The 14,201-nt window shown below is 39.1% G+C and overlaps 1 protein-coding gene and 1 long non-coding RNA gene across 3 annotated transcripts in view; one reads left to right on the top strand and one right to left on the bottom strand.

Moving 5' to 3' along the window:
- Positions 1 to 14,201, bottom strand: part of LOC144615266 (uncharacterized) — a 50,204-nt gene that overhangs the window by 13,232 nt on the left and 22,771 nt on the right. For both annotated transcript variants that reach the window (XM_081794910.1, XM_081794911.1), the window contains exons 5-6: positions 7,418 to 7,489; positions 6,780 to 6,854 (exon numbers count right to left, since the gene is read on the bottom strand). In XM_081794910.1, coding sequence (XP_081651036.1) covers positions 6,780 to 6,854; positions 7,418 to 7,489 — 147 coding nt within the window. The remainder of the gene's footprint in view (positions 1 to 6,779; positions 6,855 to 7,417; positions 7,490 to 14,201) is intronic.
- LOC144615282 (uncharacterized) lies at positions 410 to 13,112 on the top strand. Its single transcript, XR_013553712.1, has 2 exons — positions 410 to 492; positions 13,076 to 13,112. It is a non-coding gene; the product is annotated as an uncharacterized LOC144615282 (long non-coding RNA).

The following is a 14,201-nucleotide window of genomic DNA, read 5'->3' as shown; positions in this document are numbered from 1 at the left end:
ACATATTTCTTGTTGGAAATAATGTAAGCCAGAACTCGGTGGGGCAACATCTTTCAAGCAGTGAAAAGGAGAGGGGGACCAAATAGCTATCAAGCTAGAATTCTATACCCAAATCTTTCAAAAATAAAAGCAAGACAGACTATCTGAGACATACAAGAGCTGGAAGAATTCATCATTAGCAGGCTTACACTGTAGAAATGCCAAAGGAAGTATTTTTTTAAATGTTTATTTGAGAGACAGAGAGAGAGGGCACGTGCAGTATGCGTGTGCAAGGGGGAAAGAGCACTGAGGAGACAGAGAATCCCAAGCAAAGCCCAACGCGGGACTTGAGCTCACAAACTGTGAGATTATGACCTGAGCCAAAATCAAGAGTTGGATGCTTAACTGACTGAGCCACCCAGGTGCCCCTAAAGAAAGTATTTTTAAGCAGAAGGAAAAGGATAGCAGACGGAAATGTGGATCCACACAAAGGAATGAAGAACATTAGAACTGGTAACTATATAGGTTATGATTTCACTTCACTATATGTATGTATATCATTTCACTATATGATTTCACTTATATGTAGAATCTCAGAAAAAAACAAACAAACAAGGGGTGCCTGGATGGGCTAAGTCGATGAAGCATCCTACTCTTGATTTCGGCTCAGGATCTCAGGGTCGTGAGATCGAGCCCTGTGTCAGGCTCCACACTCAGCATGGATTAGATTAAGATTCTCTTAAGATTCTCTCTCTCTCTCTCTCTCTCTCTCTCTCTCTCTCTCTCTCTCTCCTCTGCCCCTCTCCCCAACTTGTACACTCTGACTCTAAAATTAAAAAAAAAATACACCAAAAACCATAAGATACCTAGGAATAAACCTAATCAAAGAGGTAAAAGATCTGTATGCTGAAAACAATGGAACGCTTATGAAAATAAATTGAAGAAGACAGAAAGAAATGGAAAAACATCCCATGCTCAAGGATTGGAAGAACAAATATTGTTAAAATGTCTATACTACTCAAAGCAAACTACACATTCAATTCAATCCCTATCAAACACCAGTATTTTTCACAGAGCGAGAACAAACAATTCTAAAAGTTGTATGGAACAAGAAAAGACCCCGAATTATAATGTTGGGAAAAAACAAACAAACAAAGCTGGAGGCATCATGATTCTGGACTTCAAACTGTATTACAAAGCTGGAATCATCAAGACAGTGTGGTACTGCACAAAAACAGACACATAGATCAATAGAATAGAATAGAGAACCGAGAAATGGAGCCACAAATATATGGTCAACTAATCTTCGATAAAGCAGAATATCCAGTGGAAAAAAGATAGTCTTCGCAATAAATGGTGTTGGGAAAACTGGACCGTAACGTGCAGAAGAATGAAACTAAACCACTTTTTTACACCATACACAAAAATAAATTCAAAATGGATGAAAGACCTAAATGTGAGACGGGAAACCATCAAAATCCTAGAGGAGAACACAGGCAGAAACCTCTTTGATCTCAGCTAAAGCAACTTCTTAGTAGAGACATGTCTCCAGAGGCAAGGGAAACAAAAGTACAAATGAACTACTGAGGAGTGCCTGGGTGGCTTAGCGGGTTGAATGCCTGACTCTTGGTGTTGGCTCAGGTCGTGATCTCAGGGTCGTGGATTGAATCCCGCATCAGGATTCTCTCTCCACTTGAGATTCTCTCTCTCCCTCTCTCTCTGCTCCCCCCCATGCATACATGTATGTGTGTGTCCATGTTCTTAATTAATTAATTAATTAATAGGGGCACCTGGGTGGCTCAGTTGGTTAAGTATCTCACTTGGCTCAGATCATGATCTTACAGTTCGTGAGTCTGAGCCCCGTGTCAGGCTCTGTGCTGACAGCTTGGAGCCTGGAGCCTGCTTCAGATTCTGTGTCTCCCTCTCTCTCTCTGCCCCTCCCCTGCTTGCACTCTGTCTCTCTCTCTCAAAAATAAACATAAACAAACAAACAAACAACATTTTTTTTAATGAATTATTGGGACCTCATCAAGATAAAAACCTTCTGGGGCACCTGGGTGTCTCAGTCGGTTAAGCTTCTGACTTCAGCTCAGGTCATAATCTCACGGTTTGTGAGCTCGAGTTCCGCATCGACTCTCTGTTGACAGTGCGGAGCCTGCTCAGATCCTCTGTCTCCCTCACTCTCTGCCCCTACCCCACTCTTGTGCTCTCTCTCTCAAAAATAAACATCCATGAAAAAAAGATAAAAAGCTGTACAGCAAAGGAAACAATCAACAAAATTAAAAGGCAACTGATGAAATGGGAGAACATATTTGCAAATGACATAATCTGATAAAGGGCTAGTATCCAAAATATATAAAGGACTCAACACCCAAAAAATCAAATACATAATCCAGTTAAGAAAAGGGCAGAAGACATGAATAGACAGTTTTTCAAAGAAGACATCCGGAAGGCTAACAGACACATGAAAAGATGCTCAATATCACTCATCATCAAGGAAATACAAATCAAAATCACAATGAGATACCACCTCACATGTGTCAGAATGGCTAAAATTAATAACTCAGGAAACAACAGATGTGGAGAAAGGGGAACCCTTCTGCGCTGCTGGTGGGAATGCAAACTGCTGTAGCCACTCTGGAAAACAGTATGGAGGTTTTTAAAAAGTTAAAAATAGAACTACCCTACAACCCAGCAATTGTACTACTAGGCATTTAACCAAAGGATACAAAAATGCTGATTTGAAGGGGCATGTGCACCCAATGTTTATAGCAGCACTATCAACAATAGCCAAAGTATGGAAAGAGCCCAAATGTCCATTGATGGATGAATGGATGAAAGATGTGGTATATATATACAATGGAGTATTACTTGGCAATCAAAAAGAATGAAATCTTGCCGTTTGCAACTACATGGATGGAACTGGAGGGTATTACGCTAAGTGAAATTAGTCAGTGAAAGACAAAAATCCTATCACTTCACTCATATGATGACTTTAAGAGACAAAACAGATGAACATAGGGAAGGGAAACAAAAATAATGTAAGAACAGGGAGGGGGACAAAACAGAAGAGCCTCATAAATATGGAAAACAAACTGAGGGTTACTGGAGGGGTTGTGGGAGGGGGGATGGGCTAAATGGGTAAGGGGCACTAAGGACTCTACTCCTGAAATCATTGTTGCACTATATGCTAACTAATTTGGATGCAAATTTTAAAAAATAAAAAATAAAACAAGGTAAAAAATAAACAAAAAATAAACAAAAAACCAAATGAATGAATAAACAACAACAAAAAAGAGAAAACACTTGTAAATACGGAGAACAAACTGGGGATATGGACAAAATGAGTGAAAAGGGTTAAGAGGTACCAACTTGCAGTTATAAAATAAATAAGTCACCAGATGAAAAGTACAGCATAGGGAATATAGTCAATAATACTGTAATATACTTATTGTGGTGAGCATTTCATAATGTATATAATTGATCACTGTGTTGTGAGCATTTCATAATGTATATAAAAGATCACTGTGTTGTACACCTGAAACTAATTTAATATTACATGATCTATATATACTTCAATAAAAGAGATAATTGAGGGGCACCCAGGTGGCTCAGTCAGTTAAGCATCTGACTTCAGCTCAGGTCATGATCTCATAGTCTGTGATTTCAGGCCCCACATCAGGCTCTGTGTCTACAGCTCAGAGCCTGGAGCCTGCTTCAGATTCTGTGTCTCCCTCTCTCTCTGCCCCTCCCCCACTTGCACTCTGTCTCTCTCAAAAATACAAAAATAAAAAAAGATAACTGACTATTTAAACAAAAAAAATAATATGGTGTGCTAAAAGTAAAATGTATGAAAACAATAGCACAAAGGTCAGGAGGGGAACAATGGAAGTACACTATTTATTGTAAGGTTCTTATACTATTCATGAAATCATATAATATCATTTGAAGATAGACTGTGATAAGTTAAACATGAACACTACAAACCATTAAACAGCTACTAAAATAACAAAACCTGAGTTGTAACTATTTATCCCCCCACCAAAAAATAATAAAACGTACTAAATCAACCCAAGAGCAGGAAGAAGAAGAAAAAGAAAAAGAAAAGAAACAAAGAACAGATGGGATACATAGAAAAGAGTAGACAGTAGCTTTAAATGTAAGCATATAAATAATTACATTAAATATAAATGGTATAATCACCTAATTAAAAGATAGAGTTGTCATACTGGATAAAAAAGCAAAAGCCAACTATATGCTGTCTATAAGATTCATCTTCAATACAAAGATATAAGTAGGTTAAAAATATGGAAGAAATTATGCTTTGCTAACACTAATCAAACGAAACCTTGAGTGGCTATATTTACTATAGGACAAAGTCAATTTCAAAGCAAAGATATTACCAGGGATAAATGAGGTTATTCCATTGTGATAGAAATGTCAACTATTAGAAAAGACATAACTTAAGAATTTATGTATCTGATAATAGAACTTCCAAATATATTAAGGAGAATAGGAAAGAGAGACACATAAGCACTCAATTATAGTTGGAGATTTCAATATCCCTCTCTCAATAATTGACAGAAAAAATATATAGAAAATGAGTAATGATACATCAGACTTGAAAAATACTACCAACCTACTTGACCTAGTTGACATTTATAGAATACTCCACACCAAATCAGCAGACTACATATTTTCTTTCAAGTGGACACATAATATTTATCAAAATAGGCCATATTCTCATCTATTACCAGAATTCATTGGCTATAAAACAAGCCTCAATAAATTTAAAAGGATTTCAGTCATCCAACATATTGTTCTGTGACCACAATGGAATTAAATAACAAATTAACAGATCTGTAAAATCTCCAAATATTTAGAAACTAACCAACACACTCCTAAGTAACCCTATTGGTCAAATAAGTCAAAATGGATATTAGAAACTATTTTGTACCAACTGAAACTGAAAACACAACATGTCAACATGTGGGATGTTGCTCATATAGTATTCATCTTCCCCAGTGTCCACTTTTAAGAAACTAGAAAAAGAAAAGGAAATTCATCACTGAGTAAGGAGAGAAAATGGAATGATAAAGATCAAAGCAGAAATTTTTGAAAAGGAAAACAAAAATAGAGAAGTCAGTGTAATGAAAAGGCACTTTTTAGAGAAGATAAGTAAAACTGATAAACTTCTGGCCAGATTTATCAAGAAAAGACAAGAGAAGACCAAATTATCAATATCAAAAATGAGAGGAATGACATCACTACAATTCTACAGATACTAAAAGGATAATAAGGGATTATTATAAAATACTTTATGTCAATAACTTCAAGATGAAATAGATTCCCTGAAAGACATGAACTACTCAAAAAAATAAAGTATGTAATTTAAGTAGCACTATTACAAAAATAAAATCTGTAGTTTAACACTTTCTCACAAAGAAAGCTTCAAGCCCACATGGCTTCACTGGTGAATTCTAGCAAACATTTAAGGAAAAAATAATGCCAATTCTGCACAAACAGTACTAGAGAATTGAAGAGAGGGGAATACTTCCCAACTCAATTTTAAGGCCAACATTCACCTTATGAAAAATAGATAAAGACATTAGAAGAAAGGATAGATAGAAGATCTCATATACTGCTGGCTGGAATGCAAAATGGTACATCCACTTTAGAAAACAGGTAAGCAGTTTCTTAAAAAGTTAAATATACACTCAGCATATGATGTAGCAATCCTGCCATTAGGTATTTTACCACCTGCCCCCCTCCCCCAATGAAAACATATGCTCACACGAAGACCTGCATGTAAGTGTTTTAAGCAAATTTATTCATAAAGGCCAAAAAGCTAGAAACAACTCAAATGCCCATTAACTGATGAATGCATAAACAAACTGGTATATCCTCACAACTGCAATACTACTCGGCAATAAAAAGGAAATGAACTACTGACATGTGCAAAAACATGGATGAGTCTCTGGGGTGCCTGGGTGGCTCAGTCACATAAGTGACCGACTTTGGCTCAGGCCATGATCTCATGTTCCGCAGGTTCATGTCCTGTATTGGGCTCTGCGCTGACAGAGCCTGGAGCCTGCTTCGGGTTCTGTGTCTCTCTCTCTCTCTCTCTGCCCCTCTCCTGCTTATGCTCTCTGTTTCTCAAAAATAAATAAACGTTAAAAAAGTTAAAAAAAAAAACATGGATGAATCTCAAAAGGATTATGCTGAAAGGATCCAATCACAGAAGACTGCATACTGTATGATTTCATTTATTTATTTTTTTTAATGTTCATTTATTTTTGAGAGAGAGAGAGAGATGGAGTGCAAGTGGGGAAGGGGTAGAGAGACAGGGAGACACAGAATCTGAAGCAGGCTCCAGGCTCTGAGCTGTCAGGACAGAGTCCGATGCAGGGCTTGAACTCACAGACCGCGAGATCATGACCTGAGCTGAAGTCGGACGCTTAACTGCCTGAGCCACCCAGGTGCCCCTGGTATGATTTCATTTATAAGACACTGTGGAAAAGGCAAAACTATAGGGACAAAAATTAGGTTGGTGGTTGCCAGGGCTGGTGGTGAGAAAAGGGGATTGGCTGCAAAGGCACATAGGGGCCTTTTGGGGTGACAGAAATGTTCTACGTCTCAAATGTGGTGGTGGTTACATAACTACACGTTTGTCAAAACTCATCAAACTGTATGCTTAAAAAGAGTAAATTTTATACCTCAATAAATCTGACTTAAGAAAACAATAAAACAAATCTAAGTAAACAACTAAGTGAAAATACACATAAGAAAAATCAACTTACAGTGTTTCCAATTCAAGGGTCATCATGAGGAGGCTCTCAACTGTTGTAAGTGACACCTGTGTTGATCCCATGTCTCTGAAGGAGAAAGCCCAAACATGCGTGATTTGAACCCAAGGATAAAAATTCTGTACCTAAAAAGATACTTAACAACATGTGATTACTTCAATTCTGGCTTCTTTGTCAAGTCAGCTCAAGAGTTTTCTTGCTATGGACAATAATTTCAGAAAGCTCCCAATGAAGACATTTTATGTGCATCATCAAATTAATCACCTTGGTGCTCAACAGTACAATCCTTTTTACTCTTATCCTCATTTTCATTCTCAATTGCATCCACCTCTCTTGATTAGTCTTTTTTTCTTTTAATATACACCTTACTCCACTTTCCACTTTGAGATAAATGGTATTTCTACCTACATCTACAAGTCCCATGTCTGTTATGTGTTCTTCAATACTACTCCTTCCTCTGCAGGCTATCTTGCCCATATACGTTTTTTCTTTGCTAATAATGCTTATTTCAATAACCCAGTTAAAATTTAAATTACGACTTTTTAACCAAAACGCAAAATACTTAATCTTTTGATGACAACAAAAAAGATCAGAAATCATCTCATGAGCCATGAGATTGTTGCAATACTTACAAATATTTTAATGCTGGCAACTTAAAAAGATAGGAATCTTCAACAGTTGACAGAGGGTTACGACTGATAATTCTGAAAAATGCAATGGAATTAAAATTATCTGCATTTCCAGTAATGACTACCATGAAAGTTTATGTTCATTTTGGGTGTATGGAACTGGAAGGTGAAAACTAATCATTTTCTGCCTTTGCCTATAAATCACCCTTAGATTCTGTAAAGCACTCTTCCTTTGGGAACTACCCAGCTCTCTGGACGATAAAGTGGAGAACAGAAAGAGGAAAAAAAATTTTTTTTTTTTTACGTGGACAGCAAAGCAAAGATATGCCAAAGAACTTTTTGGGCTGAAAATCCTAGAAGTGACTATGCTGGTAGGAAGCCCAGGCTCTGTAGGAAAGACTGTTTCTAGTGTCCTCTATAATTCTAGGTGCTTTTCCTTTATCTCTAGAAATGTAAAAAATTCCACAGTTTAAAACACCCGGTTAAAGACAAAAATAGGACCAATTTCTCAGTTTGGGGGCCAAAGACAAAGGGATTAATCTAAGAGGAAATGGTGAAAGCTATACCCCCACCATGTGTATTCTCCTATGACAGCCTTTGTTAGGTGGCATATGATCCCGTTTCCTTATCCATCTCCTGGACTGCCAGCTCCTTGAGGGCAGGGACCATGCTCTATTGTCATTTTTGTCCCTGTGCCTGACAGAGTGCTTGTTATTTACTAGTTACTTAGTGAAGGCTTGTTGAATAAATAACATTTTGTCACTGTTTGACACAAGTTTTTATTCCAAAATGCCGAGTAGATTTTCTTCTCAGTTCTTTACAGCAAAAATAAAGTGAAGGAAACAGGAAGAAAGAAAAGAAAATCTGCCTTTAAGTTGACTCTGCTCAAGAATCATCACTGTACTTTTGCAAAATTATAAGGATAATCATCACAACCAATACTATTGAGCTATAGGGCATCTGTGATCAGCATTTCACATTTAAACCTCACAATAACCTTATGTGATAGATACATCATTACCCCATTTTACAAGTGAGGAAACTGAAGTACAGAGAGGTTGTATAATTTGTCCCAGTTTGTCAAGCCAGTCAAGAAGCAGAGCTGGAATCTGAACTCAGTTCTGACTCCAAAGCCTGTATTTAACTTGTATGAAAAAAAAAGGGGGTTTAAAATAGCCGTTACCTTAAACTTAACTTTGAGAGCATTAAATATAGAAACACTTTGCTGAACTTCATCTCTCCATCTGGGAGAGCTTCTCTAAGAATTACATTTTCTATTTTTATTCCTTTCCTCTAATCATCTCCCATGATTAAGTATTTAATTAGCCTGTGATCATTGAGACTTTAGAGATTTCATTTTTTATTTTTGTATTCTATTTTTTGAGAGAGAGAGTACAAGAGTATGAGTGAAGGAGAGGCAGAGGAAGAGAGAGAGAGAGAATCCCAAGCAGGCTCCATGCCCAGTGCAGAGCCTGACATGGGGCTTGATCCCATGACCGCAAGATCATGACCTGAGCCGAAATCAAGAGTCAGGCAGTTAACTGAGCCACCCAGGTGCCCTGAGACTTTAGACATTTTAAAGCCCTGTTACAGGTGAATCAGTGAAAATGAGAAAGGAAGGACGTCTGAAAATTCATCCTTCCGTAAAAGCAACAACAACAACAAAAACTAGCAAAAATGGTCAAAATCAACTTTCTCAGAACTTTGGAAATTTTAACCAATGGGCTTGCAGCAACCCGGAGAGCATTTATTAAAGAAAAAATTACTAATTTCTATGAGAACAGTGAGCTCTGTTGTTTTAACTTGTCCTCAACCTCTGCTCTCCATCCTGATGGTAGCCTTAAAAATTGCCCACATCCCAGGGGAACAGAATGGAGCTGAAGTTCCTTAAAGCCTCATTCCCAAGGAACAAACTGTCATTGTTTTACCTGTCTAGTGGGGTCCCTAAAAAACTTCACTTGAAAGCCTTGCCCTTGACCTCACTGAGAACTGCACAGTGCTAAAATAGCCTCTTCCCAAGGGGCATTTTTTGAAAACAATTATAGATAAATGTTTTAATCTGGCAGCTATGTGAGGCAATTGATAACAAGACAAAAAATAGCCTAAACAAAAAGCCTAAAAGGAAAAAGCTGAGAAATGAGATGTCCATAGGGACTTTGAAATGCTCCAACATCTTCCTGGGTAACTAGAAGACCACAAGACATATTCCTGGGAATGTAGAAAAAAAACCTTAGCACTAATAAATGAGTTCAGCAAGGTTACAGGACACAAGATCAATATGTAAAAATTAGCTTTATTTCTATACATCAGCAATGACTATTCCAAAAATGAAATTAGGAAAACAATTCCATGTATAACAGTACTCAAAAGAACAAAATACTTAGGAAAACATTTAACCAAAGAAGTGCAAGAATCACACTAAAAACCACAAAACGTTGTTGAAAGAAATTAAAGAAGATTGAAATAAATGTAAAGATATGCCATGTTCACGGATCAGAAGACAATAGTGTTAAAATGGCACTATACCCCAAATTGAACTGTGGTTTCAGTATAATCCCTATCCAAACCCCAACTGACTTCTTTCCAAAAATTGGCAAGCTAATTCTAAAATCTGTATGTCAATTCAAGGGACCGAGAATAGCCAAAATGATCTTTTTAAAAAAAAAAAAAGTTTATCTATTCATTTTGAGAGACAGCGAGCATACACACCCGTGCAGAAGAGCAAACATGAGCGAGTGTGAGTGGGGAAAAGTGTGAGCAGGGGAGGGGCAGAGGGAGAAGGAGAGGGAGCATCCCAAGCAGGCTCCATGCTGTCAGTGCAGATTGCAACACAGGGTTCCATCTCACAAACCATGAGGTCATGACCTGAGCTGAAATCAAGAGCCGGCCACTTAACCAACTGAGCTACCCGGGTGCTCCAAAACGATTTTGACACAGAACAACAAAATGGGAAGACTCACATGCCCTGGTTTCAAAACCTACTTCAAAACTACAGTAATCACGGTGTGGTACTGGCAAAAGAACAGACATGTAAGTTGATGGAACAGAACTGACAGTCCAGGAACAAATCCTCACATTTATGGCCCACTGATTTTCAACAAGGGTGCCAACACCATTCAACGTGGGAAGACTAGTCTTTTCAAATGATGCTGGGACAACCGTATATCCCCATACCAAATAATGTAGTTGGATTCCTACACTTCACACCATATATAAATATTAACTCAAAATGAGTCAAAGACCTAAATGGAAGAGCTCAAGCTATAAAACTCTCAGGAGAGAAATCTTTATGACCTTGGATTTAGGCGCCAGTTTCTTAGACATGACACAAAAAGCACAACAAACCAAAGGAAAAATAGATAAACTGGACTTTATTTAAAAATAAAAAAACAACCCAAAACTATCATATGTCTGATACAAGTCTAGTATCCAGAACATCCAGAATATATAAAGAACTCTTAAAACTCAGTGAAAAGACAAATAATCAAATGTTTAAATGGGTAAAGGATTTGAAGAGACATTTCGCCAAAGAAAATACATGAATGGCCAATAAGCACATGAAAAGATGCTCAATGTCTTAGGTCATTAGGGAAATATAAATCAAAGCTACAATGAGATAGTACTCTACACTCACTAAGATGGCTATGATCGAACAGAGAGACAATGATAAGTGGTAGCAAGATTTGGGGAAACCAGAATCTTCATACATTGGTGGGAATGTAAAATGGTGTAGTCACTGTGGAAAACAGTTCGGCAGTTCCTCAAAAGGGTTAAATATAGAGTTACTACATGACCCAGCAATTCCACTCTTAGGTATGTACCCAAGAGAATTAAAAACATATGACCACACAAAAACTTGTACATGAATACTCATAGCAGCATTATTCACAATAGCCAAAAAGTCAAAATAATCCAAATGTCCAATAACTCACGAATGGATGAACAAAATGTGACTGGAGCACCTGGGTGGCTCAGTCGGTTAAGCATCTGACTTTGGCTCAGGTCGTCATCTCACAGTTCATGAGTTCGAGCTCTACATCAGGCTCTGTGGTTTTGGATCCTCTGTCCCCCTCTCTCTCTGCCCCTTCCCCGCTTGTGTGTGCTCTCTTTCAAAAATAAATAAACATTAAAAAAAGGAATGAAGTACTGAAACATGCTACAACCGGATAAATCTTGAAGCCAACAAGCCATGTGAAAGAAACTAGACACACATTTCTATGAAATGTCCAGAATAGGCAAATCCATAGGGGCAGAAGGTAAATTAGTTGTTGCCAGGGGCCTGGGAAGAGGGGAGAATGGGGAGTAAAGGCTGATGGGTATGGTATTTCTTTCGAGGGGGGCGATGACAATGTTCTGGATTAGCAGTGATTATTGTCTATCAAAGTATACCATTGGACTATATACTTTATAATGTTGCATATTCTGTTATGCGGACTATATCTCAATTTGAAAAAAAAAAAAAAAAGAACCATGTTGTGATAAATAGAGAACCAGTTGCCAGAAGATCAAACACGTTAGTAGGTGGAGAAAAGGGGAGCGAAGACTCAAACTCTTCCACGCGGAGGTCAGAGGGAGTTAGCGGTGCGGCTGGGAGCCATGCATTTTTGTTCTTGCCTTGGAAACTCCCCTATTCTTCCTATTCCAGCCCCTTCTTCTACGTTTTTCAAGGCCCATTAACATGTCGGGTTTGTGTAACACTAGTTAATATCCAGTCAGACAATGTTATGAAGAGAAAGAACGTGAGTGTCACATGTCTGGTTAAACACAGTTCCTCAACCTTGAGGCTCCGAATGTCCTTTGGCTTTGAAAACATAAAAATGGCATTAATACCTACAAGCTTACTGGCGGGCTCTGTGCAAGTAACCTCTTCCACGTGTGTGTCTTCCCCTGCCCACTTCTCCCCCCCCCCCCCCCCACCCCGCCCCCCTGGCTCCCTATTAAGAAAGACTATGAAGAATTATGCAGCCAAAACAATTTAGTAGTTTGTTATCCTTCCCCCCAACTATCTCAGTGCTCTACCCCCACTGTCCCCCCCTCTTTCCTGGTAGCTCACCCATGGCCTTATACCCATCGGCTCGGTGCTTCCTCTTACCCAGGCAGCCCTCCTGCTGAGATGAATGCCCTGTGTTTATCTGTAGTGAAAACAAAATACAGGCCACTCCAAGTTATCCTATCTCCTCCTGTCTTTAGTGCCGCCTTCTCTTCATGGAGCTATTGTGCCCGAGCCAAGGGGAGAATGAGAACTGACCCGACAGGTTACATCTGCTGGACCGACAGCAATTGTCTTTCCACAGACTGCGATACGCACGAACGGTGGACGCTGCACTAGACATCATCTCCATTTCCGTTCAATTCCCTCATTTTACAGATAAAACGTGTGCTGACTCAGTCTATTGGCTTTTGGATATTCGTGGGCTTATCTTTATGGGAGTAAAACATAACAACAGTTATCCTCAAAGACTGTCTCATAATCAAAGTTGAAGAAATACTGTTCTAGATATTTTTTTGTTTTTTAAAAACTCTATCTTATTTGAAGAGGAAAACTCAAGTATTTTTGCAAAAGCTTTCCGTTGCAGAGCAACGGGACAGACTAAAGGTAGCTCACAAAATAAGGGAACATTTCTTACGTGTTATTTTTTTTTTCTCCAAATTCTTCTACAGAGGTCCAGACAGATGGGCTACGTTTCCTTTCTATTAACTGAGGAGACAGAGAAGACTTGAGGACTGAAGCTTGTCACCACTGTCCTGAATGTACTGAAATCCTAACAGCTTTGGCTGAAAAAATGTCCAAAGCAGGCAGTGAAAATACATTTCAAATAGGACAGACTCCAAACTCTCTATGCTGGAATCCCAAGGCATGGAGGGAAAACTGGCTCCTTGGAGGAAAGCAGTTGAAGAAATAAGTAGAGTGATCTAGACCCTATTCCAGTATGTTTGAAGTACTTGGGGATAGAATAACCCCTTTCCTTTATTCATCTACATAGGTCCATGAGCCATGAGAACATGACTCCCCATGCGAAGCTCCTCAATACAAGACATCTAACGGCATCACGTAGATCCTCTCTCAGGGGTTGGGCGGGGGGAGGGGCGAAGCCTAAAGAATCTGAAATGGTGAGCCCATGTTTTAATTCAAGTTCTGAGAACAGCCTTGAAGAGGAGTTTCTGGCAGTGAGGAACAGCCCAAGAAGCAAGGGCCCCGGAATCAGGCAGACCTAGGTCTGAATTCTGGCTGTCACTTCCTGGTGAAGGGACTTAAGTAACGAACGTCTCCGAGTCTTTTTAGCAGCATTTACCTCATAAGGCAACTTGAAGATTAAAGGAAAGAGCATGTGCAAAGCACCTAGCATAAGGCTGGGCACAGAGTGGGTGCCTAGCAGTGACGATGTGATATTTGCACCAGGCGGTGAGCAGGAAGCCTGGGGATGCCCATAGGTGGCATGGCCAGGAGCTCCCGAAGCATAGGGAAAAGGAGCTCCCTGCTCGAAAGGTCCTATTCCAGTGAGAAGCTGACTCCAAGGGACGACGCCCAAAAGGCCGGTTGTCATTCAGGTCCTACCTAGTGCCAGGGAATGCGGAATTGTATTACTCGCGAAGCTTCTTAAGTGGTTCTGTCACTTATTGACAGTGTGAACCTAGGCAAGTCACCCGATGTCTCTGAGTTTCAACTTCCTCATCCCCGAAATGAGGATGATACTACCTGTATCACAAGAGTTGCTGGAAAAACGAAAATGAAGTGGCGTGTGAGGGGCCACGTCCGGAGCATTTCCCACGTGCCAGGCTCTATTCT

This window comes from Panthera onca, assembly GCF_046562875.1.
Source record: "Panthera onca isolate mPanOnc1 chromosome E1 unlocalized genomic scaffold, mPanOnc1 haplotype 2 h2.Chr16_ul_9, whole genome shotgun sequence".
NCBI lineage: Eukaryota > Metazoa > Chordata > Mammalia > Carnivora > Felidae > Panthera > Panthera onca.
The sequence above is the reverse complement of the archived record's forward strand: the minus strand, read 5'-3'. Positions and strand labels throughout refer to the sequence as shown.